At 37.2% G+C, this 17420-nt stretch overlaps 1 protein-coding gene across 1 annotated transcript in view; it reads left to right on the plus strand.

Annotated features, from left to right (window-relative positions):
• The first annotated feature begins 1231 nt into the window (after window positions 1-1231).
• The window catches only part of TNFAIP6 (tumor necrosis factor, alpha-induced protein 6), a 17428-nt gene continuing 1239 nt past the window's right edge, over window positions 1232-17420 (plus strand). Inside the window, exons 1-5 of the mRNA XM_011987842.1 lie at window positions 1232-1397; window positions 6906-7043; window positions 9035-9196; window positions 12678-12906; window positions 15998-16038. Coding sequence (XP_011843232.1) covers window positions 1304-1397; window positions 6906-7043; window positions 9035-9196; window positions 12678-12906; window positions 15998-16038 — 664 coding nt within the window. The 5' untranslated portion in view covers window positions 1232-1303. The remainder of the gene's footprint in view (window positions 1398-6905; window positions 7044-9034; window positions 9197-12677; window positions 12907-15997; window positions 16039-17420) is intronic.

Raw genomic sequence — 17420 nt, forward strand, 5'->3', positions numbered from 1 at the left:
GCATCCAAAAAATTCTGTACTCTCAGCCTACATCCCCATAACTGCTCTTTTGAGAAGAGGTGAGACCAGAACATACCTGAGATGTTCAAAGCAAAGACGTCTAAGGGATTCAAAGCTAACTCCAGACCAGAGCACGTCTAGCAAGTTGGCTTTTTCAAAGAACTCCAACGTCATTGGCGGGACTAAGAAAGCATGGGAGAAGTGAATGCTATAATAGGAGTGAACGGGAAACAATTTGGGACCAAAAGTAGAGAATCTAAGTTCCAAAAAATAACCAATTTTGTAAAAAAATCAAAAGTTGCCAATAAATGGCTATCAATGAACAACAGGAAATGCCATTAGCATCAGTGGTAGTGGGAGTATTATCAGATATGTTACCCAAGGATTCTACATAAAGGAAGAGGAAAGTTTGGTACATTTGAAGACATGATGACTTACTGTAATAATTATTATCTATTATTTTGATCATCTTCTTCAAAGTTAGAGTGGTCTCGGGAAGCTAGGGACAAATTGTTATTAACTTTATTAGTCTACCCACCTTTCTCCTAACCCTTCAAGAATTTGTGGCCTGGGAAAACAGGCCTGTTATAACAGGACATCCCAAAGCTGCTGGAAAGTCCTGATGCTCTGAAATTGAACTATTTTTCTGGGAGCTGATGCATTTATTTAACTGATGACCATAACAAACCAAAGACTGCAACAGACCCCACCCTGGAAGAAAGTAGACAGAGAATAAGGAAGTCATATATCATTGGAGAAAAATTAGGATTCTCCAAACTGTGTACACTTTTTGTTTTAAATTTTTTATATGGGCTTGACAATGTTTAGGAAAAGTCAGTCCAACATTACCAATAAAAGATTAGTGTTTAACCCCATATCCCATAATTGACACTGCAAATAAGATATTTAGGATTTATCTTGAAATTCCTAGTGAAGTTTGACTTTCTTTTAATCAGTGCTAAATCTGCATCAAGTTATGCAAACTTTCTAACAGAAAACTGTTTGTGACTAACAATAAATGAACTCCGTTCTTAGTAAGTTAATTTTAAAACATAGATGATCATTCTATCTCCTTAGTTTTGGTTGCCAATGCAAATGAGTCAGAGGATTTGCTTGAGACACTGAGATAATTGTGTAACTCCACAGCGGAAAATGCCATTGGAGAGTACTTGCTGACCTCACAGTTGAAAAAAACTATTTAAAAGATGTGGAAACCAGATGTTTCAGTCACATTTCAGCCGCTGCTCTGAGAATTTATTGTGAGCAGCCCCTAACAGGCTGTTACTTCGCTACAACTGACGATATGATCATCTTAATTTACTTATTTCTCTTGCTATGGGAAGAGGCTCAAGGATGGGGATTCAAGGATGGAATTTTTCATAACTCCATATGGCTTGGTAAGAAACTTCACTCATGAGCTTCTTGTTGAGAATGTCAATTCTTTAAATCATGGAGAAGGAAATTAAAGCAGTAACTTTTTCTATTCTGTACAAGGCTGATGTTCTCAAAGAAAATGCTTAGGAAAGATAGCCTTTGGAATACATATGCTTTTTTTTTCTTAAGTGTTCTTGTCCTCTGAAAAGTAAAAATAGCATTTTATAAAGTAAACTGTTCAGTAGAAAATAGCCGTTAATATTTATATTCAGTATGAAAATACACTTTTAAACTTTTCAAAGCAGATGTAGTAGCACAGAGGAGTATTTCTTTAACCAACTAGAAACACCAATATAGTCTTTTGTTTTTGTCAATGCATTTGCAATCAGATTTCAGAATCATAACAGGTAAATTGGAGTATACAAAAATTTTATAATTGCTTCATGTACTCTGAGCTATAGTCTATATCTTAGTTTTTTCAAACATTTTGACTATTTTGACCAAGCCAGCTGGCAATACAGAAAAAAGTGAAAAATGTTTCTCCTTCTGAATGCATTCTTACCACTTTGATTCTTTCTGTTTGTACTATCCATATAAATACTTTTCTGACCCTTTTGTTAGACAAGGAAAGTTTCTTTTGTTATTTTGTTTTGTTAAATGTAAGGAATGACATAGGCCAAACAGTGAAGATAAACAATAGATCAAAAAAGGAAAATGCAGAAAATCCAAAACACCCCTTAGTTACAGTATGCTAAACAGTGCTTTAATTCTCATGATACAAATTGATATTGCTCTATGTTCATTATTGTGTTTAACAGTAAAAATAAATGGAATTTCTTGGGGAAAAATGCATAGATTCTTGCATAGAAAAAAGAAATAAAGAGAAGGTGAAATTAACCTAGATTTTGATTTTATGTGTGCTAAACAGCACAGTTGTAGAATCTTTTCCCTTTCAGCATGTTTCTCTCTGGTAATAACTACAACCATGCGGATTTCATTAAAAAGCCTAATTTGTAATGCACAGCCTTGCCACCTATTTTTTTCAGCTTCAGCCAGTGAACTAATGTCATTATGATCCATTTGGCCAAGACAGGATCTGAAATTTAGTAGAGGAATGAGCCCATCTCTTTATTTTTGTTGTATACAGTCAAATGTAGGAAATATGCTCATATTCGCCAGGATTTTTTTTAAATGTCGTGAAGCTAGTAATTAAATCCATGCAGATAAACTTTGAAATGTTATCAAACCCTCTAATAATCAAGTAATTTAGAGTTGTCTTTTAAAGTGTCATTGTATGTTACAAAAATATAAACCTGGACAATAGATGTTCTGCTCCAGAGGTAGAGAGAAGCAAATTCAAATGTCTATTAATGTATGCTACAAATCTGAGGGTCAGGATAATTGCAAATTGCTTCAATCTGGGGCAAATTATTGACCAGCCATCCTAGCACAGATGTTTGGTTTATAGTTTATAGTTGGTTGGATCAACATAATATTAGAAACCATTTAGGAAGGAAAGATAGTTGGATTAGAAGGGATACATCTGTTAGCAACTATCGAGAACAGGACACTTTAAATCTAGGGTGTCCCATCTTTTGCCTTCCCTGGCCCACATTGGAAGAAGAAGAATTGTCTTGGGCAACTCATAATGTTTTAAGAAAGTTTACAAATTTGTGTTAGGCCACATTCAAAGCCGTCCTGGCAGGCCGCAAGTTGGACAAGTTTACTTTAAATTCTCTAGGTTATGGTTCCAATCTGGTAAAATGATAAGGTTGAAGTAAAGGATCCCTAAGGCTTATTTTAACTCTGGTATTACCTAATTTTAAAAATAGTACTTTAAACAAAACAAAAACAAACAACAGTTAAGGACAAGAAATTACAGTCATTTTACATGGATCATGAGAATAAAAAATGCACAGAAAAGCAATTATTTTTATTATTGACTCTGAAAAAGAAGGGAAAGGAAGGCGGGATGCGGTGGTTCACACTTGTAATCATAGCACTGTGGGAGGCTGAGGTGGGCAGATTGCTTGAGCCCAGGAATTAAAAAGACCAGCCTGGGCAACACAGAAAAACTCTGTCTCTATAAAAAAAAAATACAATTAACTGGGTGTGGTGGTGCATGCCTATAGTCCCAGCTACTCAGGAGGCTGAAGTGGGACGATCACATGAGCCCAAGAGGCAGATGTTGCAGTGAGCCGTGACCTCACCACTGCACTCCAGCCTGGGTGACAGAGTGAGACTTTATCTCAAAACAAACAAAAAAAAAAACAAAGGAAAAGTAACATATCTTGAGCTCCTCCTATGGCCCAGAAGCTATCATTATTCCTATTTGACAAATGAGGAAACTGAGGCTCATCTGGTTATACAACTCCATGGTAGAAACAGCAGTGGAACCAAGGTCCATTTCTACTGCCACCACTCACTAAAAAGAGAAAACATTTATTAAACAAATTTTCAGTTTTAATAAATGACTATTGACTAGATAAATTAATAAAATATTATTTCTTCTGAAAGGTAAAATTGGGATTCATTGTACAAAGGTCCATCTCAATAGCTCAAAATTCTGAATTGAGAAATATTTTAAATAAAACGCCATATTTAAAATTGTCAGGTACATACTCCAAGAGTTCTCTATTTGTTCATATGGCAACATACCGGGAAGTTTGGTGCTATTAGAGGAACAATGTGGAATATTAATATTTAATAAATCAAAAATTATAACAAAAATTTTTTGCTATTTCTGTTATTATGTTATTACTAGACAAGTTTCAGTAGGTACCAAAAGTTTAAGAAAAATTACTTAGGGTGAGAGAAGGGAGAGGAACAGAGGTACTGGGTTTAATTCCCGTGTGATGAAATAATCTGTGCAACAAACCACTGTGACATGAGTTTACCTATGTAACAAACCTTCACATGTACCCCTTGAATCTAAAATAAAAGATTTTCAAAAAATGAAAATTTACTGGGAGGAAAACTTAAAATTATTATTTTTTAAAACCGTTAATTCTTTTGTTTTATTTTGTTTTGTTTTTTGAAACAGAGCCTTGCTCTGTCGCCCAGGCTGGGGTGTTGTGGCATGATCTCTGCTTGCTGCAACTCTGCTTCCCTGGTTCAAGCAATTCTCCTGCCTCAGCCTTCTGAGTAGCTGGGACTACAGGCGTGCACCACCGCAGCCGGTTAATTTTTTGTATTTTTAATAGAGACGGGGTTTCACCATGTTGGCCAGGCTGGTCTGGAACTTCTGACCTCAGGTGATCCACCCGCCTCAGCCTCCCAAAGTGCTGGAACTACAGGCATGAGCCACCACGCCTGGCCAAATCTCCATCAATTTTTTCTGTAAGCATCACATTTTAATTTTGAAATAAAATATAAAGAAAATCAGTTTGAGAAAACTTTGTATACATTAATTTCTACAAAATTTGTTTTCAAATACAGGTCTTTTAATCTGTATACTTACGAAATATAATTTTTAACATTTTTAATGATTAACAACAGTCTCTATTATAATACATAAGTAAGTTAAACACGCCTCCTGCATCTACCAAAAGCTTTGGTGTTCCTCTATTTCAAGATAAAGAAATTCAGAATATTCACTAGTGTCCAAGTTCCTTGAGGATAGAACCTGACCCACAGCACCTAGCAAAATACCCCGTGGTATAATGCTCAAAGTAACTAAATTGAAAACTAGCGAAAGTTTAATGAGGCTTTGCCACATGAAGGACACCAGGCAGCAGGTACCTTTCAATGGAGAAACAACCTGACTGATGGTCCCGGTATTCTCTGACCTCCAGCATCAGATTGACTAAGGTCCTCTGTGTGTAACAGAGTTACTATGTAATGTATAAGAGCAAGATCCTTAGAGTTCAGAAAAACAAGCACCCTCTGTTATTGAACTATGGCAATGTCAACTTCAGTTTGGGGTGGAAAACAAAGAATTATATTTCTAATTCCCCTGGATTCATTTCTTGGTGCCAAGAAATATGTATGTCCTCAATGAAAATGGTCCTAAGGGTGGCTGATTGCACAGGTCAGGATACAGAGACTTAACCATAATGTCAGACTACATAGAACTATTAGAGCTAACTACAGAGCTAATGTTATGACTATTGTCCTGGGAATCTTTTCACGTTGTTTCTATGGTAGAAGGCACTCCAAACTCAAAACAATCCATTTAAACAGTGATCTATTGGAAGACAACTCATGTATGACTTAACACTGCCTAAAATATGTTGGGAAAAATATGTGAACTAAAAAAGACAAATCAGATTAAAAAATTGAGGCTTTAACTGGTAGTTAGGTGTGTCCAGTTTTTTCTCTGCTGTGTTTGAATCTGTTTTTCTTTTCCCTAATTCAGTATTTGCTTTGGATCCCTTCAGATCTTTCCTCAGTTTTTATTTGTTTTACTAAATTATTATTATTTTTTTTTTTGAGACAGAGTCTCGCTCTGTTGCCCAGGCTGGAGTGCAGTGGTACAATCTCTGCTCACTGCAAGCTCTGCCTGCCGGGTTCACGCCATTCTCCTGCCTCAGCCTCCTGAGTAGCTGGGACTACACGCGCCCGCCACCTCGCCCGGCTAATTTTTTGTATTTTTAGTAGAGACGGGGTTTCACCATGTTAGCCAGGATGGTCTCGATCTCCTGACCTTGTGATCCACCTGCCTCGGCCTCCCAAAGTGCTGGGATTACAGGCACGAGCTACCACGCCCGGCCTAAATTCTTAATTATATTGCATTAGTCAATTAGTTATTCCTCTCAATTGGATATTTTAGCTTATTTTTCTCCATCACTGTGAGCCTACATAATGGATCCATCTTCACTGGTTTCTTTTGCCTTCACCTTTTTTTCCCCCCATTGCTTACCTTGGCAAGTTTTTATATAGCTTAAATCCAAAAGAAAACCAAAACTTTATCACGTGTGGATAGTGTCACAATACAATGTTGTATTAAAAACTTTATTTTAGGCTGGGTGCGGTGTCTCACACCTGTAATCCTAACACTTTGGGAGGCTGAGGCAGGTGGATCACTTGAGGTCAGGAGTTCGAGACTAGCCTGGCCAACATGGTGAAGCCTCGTCTCTACTAAAAATACAAAAATTAGCCGGTTGTGGCGGTACATGCCTGTAATCCCAGCTACTCAGGAGGCTGAGGCAGGAGAATTGCTTGAACCCAAGAGGCAGAGATTGCAGGGAGCCCAAATCGTACCAGCCTGGGCAACAGAGTGAGACTCCATCTCACAAAATAAAAATAAAAAATAAAAAATAAATAAAAACTGTATTTTAGGCTATCAGATCAAAAACATAATTTAGCCTCAAGTTTCTGTTTATGGCCGCAAATTCCCCTAAAATTCCCCCTCATTCATATTTTTCCCCAAAGTTTCCTAACAGTGAAAACTTAGCTACCCAAGGCAGCCAACACAGAAAGCTCTTTGGCAGGAATGGTAACTGTTGTAATCTTCCGGCTGAGGCCACAGAATTTCCCCTGTTCCGTAAGAAGGAATAACAGTGCTTTTACGACATCATCTGATTTTACAGAACGAGCAGCAGGTGTGTACCACAGAGAATCACGGTCTGGCAAATACAAGCTCACCTATGCAGAAGCTAAGGCAGTGTGTGAATTTGAAGGTGGCCATCTCGCAACTTACAAGCAGCTAGAGGCAGCCAGAAAAATTGGTAACTAAATTCACACTGATTTTTCTTCTTTTTCATCCTTAGAGGAAAAAAAATCCATCTTTCCTAAACCCTAGTAAGACTTCTTTCTCCAACCCCCTTCTGATATATCACTAAGCCCCTAGGACATCTCCGCTCTCTGACTTCTCCTATCCACCTGCCTAGAGTTGGCAGAAAGTTTCTAGTGTTCCAGCAACTTATGTGGGGTCTTAACCCAGTGTGATCTAATAAAATAAAAGTCAAAAGAAAATGAAAACCTCATTACTTCAATATCATTTAAATTTCTCATTAATTTCAATGCCGTTGTTTTCGTTTTTAGTATTGTTCTATCTCTTTGACTTCTGAGTGTGAAGGTTGTTAAATGATGCTATAGTACTATATTGAGTCTTACAAGCAAATTTACTTGGGAGAAGAAATATTGAATTTAGTGGCTTTTTTCCCCAGTTGTTTTACATTAAGTGGGAGAATGTATTTGTACTTCAGGATCAAAAGCTATAAGGAAAAGGAGAACAGGCAGGTCGTGAGATAGAAGCAGAAAGAAACTGGGAAGATGGTATCAGAAGACCTGGTGAAAATTCCAGTAATCAACTAGTGTTATATGCTTCTTTATACAAAAGTGGATTGCTACCATCTCTCTTGGCCTTTGGGGACAATGGACCACTCCCATTCAGAACTCCTTTGCTAACTGGATAACGTCCAGCAATGTTGATACATTACTCAAGAAAAACAAAAAACAGTGTTTTCTCAAATGCCCCATAGCCTCCCGAGATGACTGCTGGTCTATAATCACAGAGTGGCATGGGGCAAAGTAACCAAAATGGTAGAGACAAAGCCCATAGTCTTTACTGTCCATCCTGGACCTCTAGTAAAATTGACCTTGGGTGGCACTGACAGACACTAAAACAGCCTCTGAGGCTGAGCAAGGGAAACAGGGCTGAGCCTTTGTTTGAAATGTATGAGAGAATTTATCTTTATTCAAATCTTTTAAAACATTACTAATATCTGGTAGGGTGCAGTGGTTCACACCTGTAATCACAGCACTTCGGAAGGCTGAGGCAGGAGGACTGCTTGAATTCAAGACCAGCCTAGGCAACATAGCGAAACCTCATCTCTAAAAAAAAAAATTTAAAAATTAGCCAGGTGTGGTGATGTACACCTGTGGTCATGGCCACTCTAAAGGCTCAGGTGGGAGGATTTCTTGAGCCCAGGAGGTAGAGGCTGCAGTGAGCTGTGTTCATGCCACTGCACTCTAGCCTGGATGACAGAGCAAGACCGTGTCTTAAATAAATAAATAGGCCAGGCGTGGTGGTTCACACCTGTAATTCTAGCACTTTGGGAGGCCGAGGTGGGCAGATCACCTGAGGTCAGGGGTTCGAGACCAGCCTGGCCAACATGGAGAAACCCCATCTCTACTAAAAATAAAAAAATTAGCTGGGCATGGTGGCACATGCCTGTAACCCCAGCTATTCAGGAGGCTGAGGCAGGAGAATTGCTTGAACCCAGGAGGCGGAGGTTGGAGTGAGCCGAGATTGTGCCACTGCACTCCAGTCTGGGTGACAGAGTGACATTCCGTCTCAAAAAATAAATAAATAAGATATTAAAAATATCTTAATTGACCCTGAAATAGAAATTAAATTACCACTTGAAAATATTTTTTTCAAAATTGATAATTTCAGAAATTATCTCATGGCATTCGATAAGTCATTTGTGAAAAGCAGCCAGCTCTGAACTTGGATTAGTTTCATACCCACAATAATTTGTAGTCTATTTGCATTTTTTTCAAGTAAGAGGTAGTTTTCTAGTAGAAATCAGAGGTTATATTTCATGTGTATTCACACTTTGTCTAACTAAGGAAACAATTTTCTCCCTTTTACATGAACTGGATTTGAGCAGTTAAGAAACTTATGGTTAGAAGTGGCTATCTTTGCTAAGATGACTTTTGCTTGGCCAAGACAGTTTAGCAGTTTAGTCCGTAACTCTTTTTCTTCTTGCAGGATTTCACGTCTGTGCTGCTGGATGGATGGCTAAGGGCAGAGTTGGATACCCCATTGTGAAGCCAGGGCCCAACTGTGGATTTGGAAAAACTGGCATTATTGATTATGGAGTCCGTCTCAATAGGAGTGAAAGATGGGATGCCTATTGCTACAACCCACATGGTACATTAAAAATAATAATTTTATGTTTTGCAAAAACAGTTCCATGCTGCTAAGAGGTTGTTAAAAAAGAAATGGCTACTTTTTCCAGAAATCATTGAATTTGGTAATAATAATTACTACTAATAACTATAATTCATAAAGTGCTTATACTATACCAGACCTTGAGTTATGTTCCTTCATCTACACTCTAACTTAATATTCACAATAATTTTTCAAGGAGCTGTTGTTATATTTTAGAAATCAGGAAATTGAAACTTAGAGATTAAGTAACCCCAAATCAGGAGTCAATAATGATTAGGCAGATAGGACTGAGAATTCAGATCTTGTCTGTGCCAGGTAATATCCCAGCCATAAAGAAAAAGAAAATAAAAAGCAGATGAAAAACTTGTCGCAGTGAATTAGCTAAAACAATGAAGTGATGCTACCAAATGTTAACTATTCAAAATTGTCCTTTCGATACAAGGGGGAAAAGGAGACAAAGTAAACAAATTCTTTCCCTAATTTCTTTTTGTGTATATATGCTAGTACTTCCAAACTAAGCAACTCTAATTCTATGGTTTAACAGTTATACACTGTATATACTAGTTATCATTATACAGTATATTTTTATTCATATTTTTTCCATGGTTGCTTACAACTAGGAAATAATAAGAAAATTAACTCATAATTACTATAAAGAATTATTCTTAGGGCATGTTCTTGGAGAAAAAGTAGGCTGTTCTTTTTGGATATATTTCCCCCAGGACAATGTTACAAAATATTACAGTATGTTACAAAGTCTTCCTGGCATTTAGGATCATAAACATCCTCAGACATGTCCCATTTGGATTTACCCTATAAGAAATTCCGTAACACAGTAGGAGAGTTACATAGTGAGGTTCTAGTGTATTCTTATAAAATCTATTATTTAATGATATTAACATTTGGAGAACAGTTTCTCATGTCTGTAAGTAACCTATATCTCAAAATTACGTGTAGTCCAGGTAGAAAGATTTTTGCCTACAGCTACAACTAGTCTTAACTGAGACAAAATAGGAATAAATAGTTAACAGTGCATTTATGTAACTTTAACTTTCAAGTCACTTTGACATGCTTTAAGCTTATTTAGTCCTATACTATACAGTACTAATTTAGTGCTATATTTAGTTATGTCAATAATACGTATCTTCCTTTCCTCCCTCCCTCCCTCTCTTACATTTTCTTAAATATATTTATGCAGACCACTCTTCTTTTACTCTCAAGAGTAACTATTCTTTTCAAATATATTCTCTGATTCTTCCTTCACTTGATAAACTTTAGGATCTCTGAGCTTCTATTGGATAATTTCCATAGATTAAACTCTAGAGTCATTGAAGAAGTGCCAATGAAACGGTCCTTTCAGTATTTCATTGCCCTTTCATAAGAATATAATCCTAAATTATAAATTATTATAAGTTGCTTTCTTTTCTGAGAGAGGCTGAATACACTCTGGGAACATGTGTACAGAATCCTGGGAGATTTGTTTTTACCCAATTCTCAGTGCATTTAGCTCACTTTTGGATTTGGTGGTATGCTGACTATTTAGGATGTGGTTAACTTGAAGGAGACTTGACTGCCTGAACTAGCACTAGGGGAACAGCTCACTGAAACATCACTGGAATGAAAAAAAAATAATGGCTTCAGAAAAATCAAGCAATCATTATTGATTAATCAATGTCACCAAGTTAGAGCTGATATCCCAAATAATAGATGAGGCAGTAACTAGATGTAATGTAAAATGTAGATCTAAATAAATATAGCAAATAGGCAGCCAAATTAGTTCAAGATTTGAATTTTTTCTAATTTATTAATAAATACAACAAAGATTGGATGAGCAGAACAGGATCATAGAAAGGCTGGGGAGCATCTCTTTCTAGACATTAGACACTTACCTTATATGGAATTAAAATTAACCAGGGCTTCTTCCTAGCTTTCCCTCTAGGTCATATTGCAAACCACTGATTCTGATGTAGCGTTTTTGTTTTGTTTTATATGTGTTTGCTTTTCTTATGACAAGTTATAACATTGAAATCTGTTAAATCATGAATGACTTGGAAAAAACAAACCTGAATAACTCCATCAAATCCTAAAATATTAGGATTAGGGTATTAGTTTAAAATCAGTAAAGGCAGTATACAGAATAATTATAAATTATTCCTTTTAAGTGGATTAGAGTGACTTTAAAGTCTCTTGCGATCATGAAATTGCATAATGATTTTCCAAACAGAATTTACGGGATCCATTATTCTAAGTGCTTGTGGCCCCGAAGACATATGGTGACACCACGGGGCAAAGTCCCTACCATCTTGATAGGGCTGTTTGTAATATAAATGTATATATATTTATCAAAATACATAGACATAAGCCGGGCACCATGGCTCACGCCTGTAATCCCAGCACTTTGGGAAGCTGAGGTGGGTCGATCACCAGAGGTCAGGAGTTCGAGACCAACCTGGCCAACATGGCAAGACCCTATCTCCACTAAAAATACAAAAATTAGCCAGACATGGTGGCTCACGCCTGTAATCCCAGTTACTCAGAAGGCTGAGGCATAAGAATTGCTTGAACAATTGCAGAGGCTACAATTGAGCGGAGATTGTGCCACTGCACTCCAGCCTAGGCAACAGAGTGAAACTCCATTTCAAACAACAACAACAAAAAAAAAACAGGTGTGTGCACAAAAGACTTGTCATGTTATGCCTTAAAAGATAAAATAAAGCAAAAATTAATTACATTTCAATTGTTTTAATTTTAAAATTTATTTTTATTTTTATTTTTTTAGAGACGGAGTCTCACTATGTTGCCCAGGTTGGTCTCAAACTCCTAGGCTCATGGGATTCTTCTGCCTCAGCCTCCCAATTAGCTTGGACTAAGGGTGAGCATCACTGCACCTAGCCATTTTTTTCTTACTATATTTACTTTTTTAAAAATTCATGGCTGGGCACAGTGGCTCATGTCTATAATCTCAGCACTTTCAGAGGCAGAGGCAGGAGGATCACTTGAGGTCAGGAGTTCAATACCAGCATGGGCAACACAGCAAGACCCATTTCTACAAAAAAAAAAAAAAAATTACCTGGGCTTGGTGGCACATGCCTGTCATCCCAGCTACTTAGGAGGCTGAAGTGGGAGGATCGCTTGAGCCAAGGAGCTCACAGCTGCAATGAGCTATGATTGGGTCACTGCACTCCAGCCTGGGTGACAGAGTGAGATCTTGTCTCAAAATATAAAAATAAAAATAAATTCACAAGGAGTCCATGTTCGTTTTAGAGAATTTAGTAACTATTGATGAAAAAATACATTTATTCTTTAGCTAAAAGCATACATAATATACCATAGATGCTATATACTAAGACATTTAATATTTCATAAAAAGTAATAGATTGCTAAGAAATGTCACTTTTAATAGGGATAATGTTTTTCCTAATGCTTTGGGGTTTTTACGTTTTTTTCCTTCTCATTTCAGCAAAGGAGTGTGGCGGTGTCTTTACAGATTCAAAGCGAATTTTTAAATCTCCAGGCTTCCCAAATGAGTACGAAGATAACCAAATCTGCTACTGGCACATTAGACTCAAGTATGGTCAGCATATTCACCTGAGTTTTTTAGATTTTGACCTTGAAGATGACCCAGGTTGCTTGGCTGATTATGTTGAAATATATGACAGTTACGATGATGTCCATGGCTTTGTGGGAAGGTACGTGTAGGTCCCCATACAGGAATTTAAATGAATGTCCAGTATTTTGTTTGATACTTCTTTAATTTTTCCTCCACCGCTCCTATAATATTGATTTTGGAATAGTTCTACTCTCCTAAAGCACCATATCATTTTTCAACAAAGATTTTTCTTAGCTGGCTGCTACAACATACTTATTAAAGTAGTGAGAGCTGCCTTTTGATTATGGCTAAGTTGTAAGAAGTAGTTAGTCTATTTTACAAATACCTCAAGATCTGACTAACAATAGAAGGAAGAAAGACACGTGAGTTGCAAAAATTGTTCAGGTTTTTAAGTTCTAATTTCTTACAACCTTAAAAATGATTATAGGGCCAGGCACGGTGGCTCACGCCTGTAATCCACACCACTTTGGGAGGCCAAGGTGGGCGGATCACCTGAGGTCAGGAGTTCTAGACCAGCCTGGCCAACATGGCAAAACCCTGTTTTTACTAAAAATACAAAAATTAGCTGGGCATGGTGGCGGGCGCCTGTAATCCCAGCTACTCAGGAGGCTGAGGCAGGAGAATCACTTGGACCCGGGAGGTGGAGTTTGCAGTGAGCCAAGATTGCACCACTGCACTCCAGTTTAGGTTACAGAGCGAGACTCTGTCTCAAAAAAAAAAAAAAAAAAGATTATAAATTCAGTAATTGTTGCCTTTCTTCTTCCTACAAAGCATTGTGCTAAGTATTATAGATGTAAGGTAAATAAGCAAAGTTTAACCCTTTCTCTCTTTAATATTTTCCTTTGGCTTTTTAGTATGCTAGAACACAACCTTTTTCTTCACATTCCAAATCTTTAATATACTTTGAATTTTGTGTGTCTTACAATATATTGCAAAATTAAAGAGTGTACAATTAGATATTTTATATACTCAGGTCCCCACCTAATAACCCATATTTTAGACTACCAATTATCAATAGACTATCAGTTTTCAATTCTCTATTATACATGATAGTAATTTAATGGGAAAAAAATGGTAGTGGGGACAATTTAAAAATGACAGACTCAATCGCTTTTTATGTCGATTTTGAACGTGTAACTTAAATACAAAGAAAACCAAAGGCATTTCTTGCAAAAATGAATACTTTTTGAAGGGGAAAGTATTTTTCGTTTTGTTTTCTTCTTTCTACTTTTTTTTTTTTTTTTTGAGACGCAGTCTCACTCTGTCACCAGGCTGGAGAGCAGTGGTACAATCTTGGCTCACTGCAACCTCTGCCTCCCAAGTTCCAGTAATTCTCCTGCCCCAGCCTCCTGAGTAGCTGGGATTACAGGCACCTACCACCACGCCTGGCTAATTTTTGTATTTTTAGTAGAGGTACGGTTTCACCATGTTGGCCAGGTTGGTCTCAAACTCCTGACTTTAGGTGATCCACCCGCCTCGGCCTCCCAAAGTGCTGGGATTACAGGCGTGAGCCACCGCACCCGGCCTCGTTTTCTTCTTTAGCTGACAGACTACTGCTGTAGAGAAAAGATAGTTTATAAAAATAGTTTGATGAAGACACAAAGTAGAGTTGGGGGAATTAAGAACAAAGTCCAGGTGGGCATACCTGTGGTCCCAGCTACTTTGAAAGCTGAGGCAGGAGGAGCACTTGAGCCCAGTAGTTCTGGGTTAGAGTGCACTATGTTGATGGGGTGTCCACACTAAGAGCAGCATCAATATGATGACCTCTCAGGAGTAGGGGACCACCAGGTTGCCTAAGAAGGGATGAACCTGCCCAGGTCAGAAACAAGCAGATTAAAACTCCCGTGTTGAGAAGTGGGAAGGGGCCTATGAATAAACACTGTATTTCAGCCTGGGCAATACAGCAAGATCCTATCTTATATAAAATTATAAACTACTGTTTTTAGGATGTTTGAACAGACTAATTTATTTTTTGAATTTATATTATATAATTTACCTTTTAGGTAAATTTAGACTTTTCCTCTTGAATAAATTACATATTTAGAAACCTATAAAACTCTTACCTTTTCATACGTGTAAGAGGGTTCCTTTCAAGTCATGATTCAGATAAAAATCAAATCCTTTTATACCTATAAGGTTCAAAATAATTTTTCCAGATTTAAATCAGTCTATCCTAGAATTCAAAATATTAATATCGCCAACCATATGCCCATTCTTCTATAACTGTGAAGAAAACTTTATAAAATTAATTAGAAATAAATTTTTAAGGCCGGACACAGTGGCTTATGCCTGTAATCCTAGCACTTTGGGAGGCCGAGGAGGGCAGATCACCTGAGGTCGGGAGTTTTAGACCACGCTGGCCAACATGGAGAAACCCCATCTCTACTAAAAATACAAAAAATTAGCCGGGCGTGGTGGTGGGTGCCTGTAATCTCAGCTACTCGGGAGGCTGAGGCAGGAGAATCACTTTAACCCAGGAGGCAGAGGTTGCAGTGAGCCAAGATGGTACCATTGTACTCCAGCCTGGGCTACAGACCGAGACTCCGTCTCAAAAAAAAGAAACAAAATTTTAATTTTTCCAAGTAGATTCAAATTACTTACTGTGCAAAATTTTCTAGTTACACAAAGTAAAAATGCTACATATCTTTCCTTTAAAATCTCATTGGCTGGGTGCGGTGGCTCATGCCTATAATCCCAACACTTTGAGAGGCTGAGGTGGGAGGATCACCTGAAGTCAGGAGTTGAAGATGAGCCTGGCCAACATGGTGAAACCCCATCTTTACTAAAAGCACAAAAATTAGCCAGGTTTGGTGGTGCATACCTGTAATCTCAGTTACTCAGGAGGCTGAGGCAGGAGAATCGCTTGAACCCAGGAGGAAGAAGTTGCAGTTAGCCGAGACTGCGCCACTGCACTCCAGCCTGAGCGACAGAGCAAGACTCCATCTAAATAAAATAAAATAAAATCTCATAAATATTGTAAGAAGATTATTTCAAATAACAAACTTTAACTCCTATTCTCCCTTACAAATCCAGGTAAAATAACAATAGAAATTTCAAAAATTATGGAACAATGAGCTATTACTTAGAGGCTTAATTATTGGTAAGAGCCCCTTTACTAGCTGTATAATATTCATTTGTGTGACATCTCTTTTCTAAAAATTCCTTTTCAGATACTGTGGAGATCAGCTTCCAGATGACATCATCAGTACAGGTAAGGTTTTAAATTGAGGACCAAAACTATGATTTATTTTTTTAGTGTCCCTGAAAGTGAAGGGACACTGTAAAATAGTAAATAGCAGTTATTATTCACTTTTTAAAGTTGAAAGAACCAAGACCAGATGCAGCTTGCTATCTTACAAAAAGAAAAAAAAAATTACTTAAAAGATTTATGCCAACTGCCTGCACTAAAAAATGTATAGACTCTTGTTCTTTGCAGAAAATGTAATGCGTCTGAGAGAGTCTTGAATCTGCAAATCCACAAATATTGCTGTAGTTTATGATTTCCATAAATGTGCTAATAAAATAGCTGAAATTTTTCATTGATAAAGGGTTGAAGTAATTTATAAAGTCATTAAAAATCTTTGTCACTAAAACAATCTTATATCATATTCATTACATTTTTATCTTAGTACAGTATTCTCCAGAGAATGTTTCAAATAACAAAGTTCTGTGAGATTTAAATAGATGTTACATGAGAAGAGGGCTCTAAGGTCAAATAAATTTGGAAAACATTGGGTTAAACAATATCATACAGATTTCTTTACTGGAAGACAGCAGGGATCTTTTAATATGCTAATCATGCATAGTAAATCTGAAAAGACCAGATATAATAGGCAGTGCTTTCCAAATATTGCCCCCCCATTATTTTCGGTGACTTTATTCTAAGAAATATACCTCAAGAAATGCCCTGTAGTCGCATAAATTTATCTTAATATGCAATATCACTCTTTAATTTATCCCATACTGCTATTTTCTGCCTAAAAAGTTCTTTCTTACATGTATTCAATATTTTATTTCCATCACCAGCACCAGCAGCTGGCATTTTTATGTATTCTATTTTCTCCCAAGTCATAAAATTATCACAATACTTCTGCAACTATAAACAATAAAACTACACTGAGTTGCAATTTCCGAGTACTCAGATACTACTAGTTAACTTACTCCCACACGCCAGCCTTTCAGTGACTCAATTCTAATTTATTCGTCATAACTGTAAGAGATGGAACTTCCTGCTCTGTTATTGAATGATTAATGCTTAAACCTTGCTAGTTCATTATTCTGTTACAAACTCCCTTAAGAAAGATAACCTATTAAATTAAACCATTTACTTATCTCTCATTCCTTTTTTGAAAATATATTTTATATTAACAGACAGTTGAAAGAAAACATCTTATTGCTGTAGGAGGTAGTTGGGGGATGAGAATCCTATTAAACAAAGAAGTTAAAAAGAAGTCTAGGCTGGGCACGGTGGCTCACGACTGTAATCCCAGCACTTTGGGAGGCGGAGGCAGGCGGATCACCTGAGGTCAAGAGCTCAAGACCAGCCTGACCAACATGGAGAAACCACGTCTCTAATAGAAATACAAAATTAGC

This window comes from Mandrillus leucophaeus, unplaced genomic scaffold (genome assembly GCF_000951045.1).
Source record: "Mandrillus leucophaeus isolate KB7577 unplaced genomic scaffold, Mleu.le_1.0 Scaffold318, whole genome shotgun sequence".
In the NCBI taxonomy this organism is placed as follows: domain Eukaryota; kingdom Metazoa; phylum Chordata; class Mammalia; order Primates; family Cercopithecidae; genus Mandrillus; species Mandrillus leucophaeus.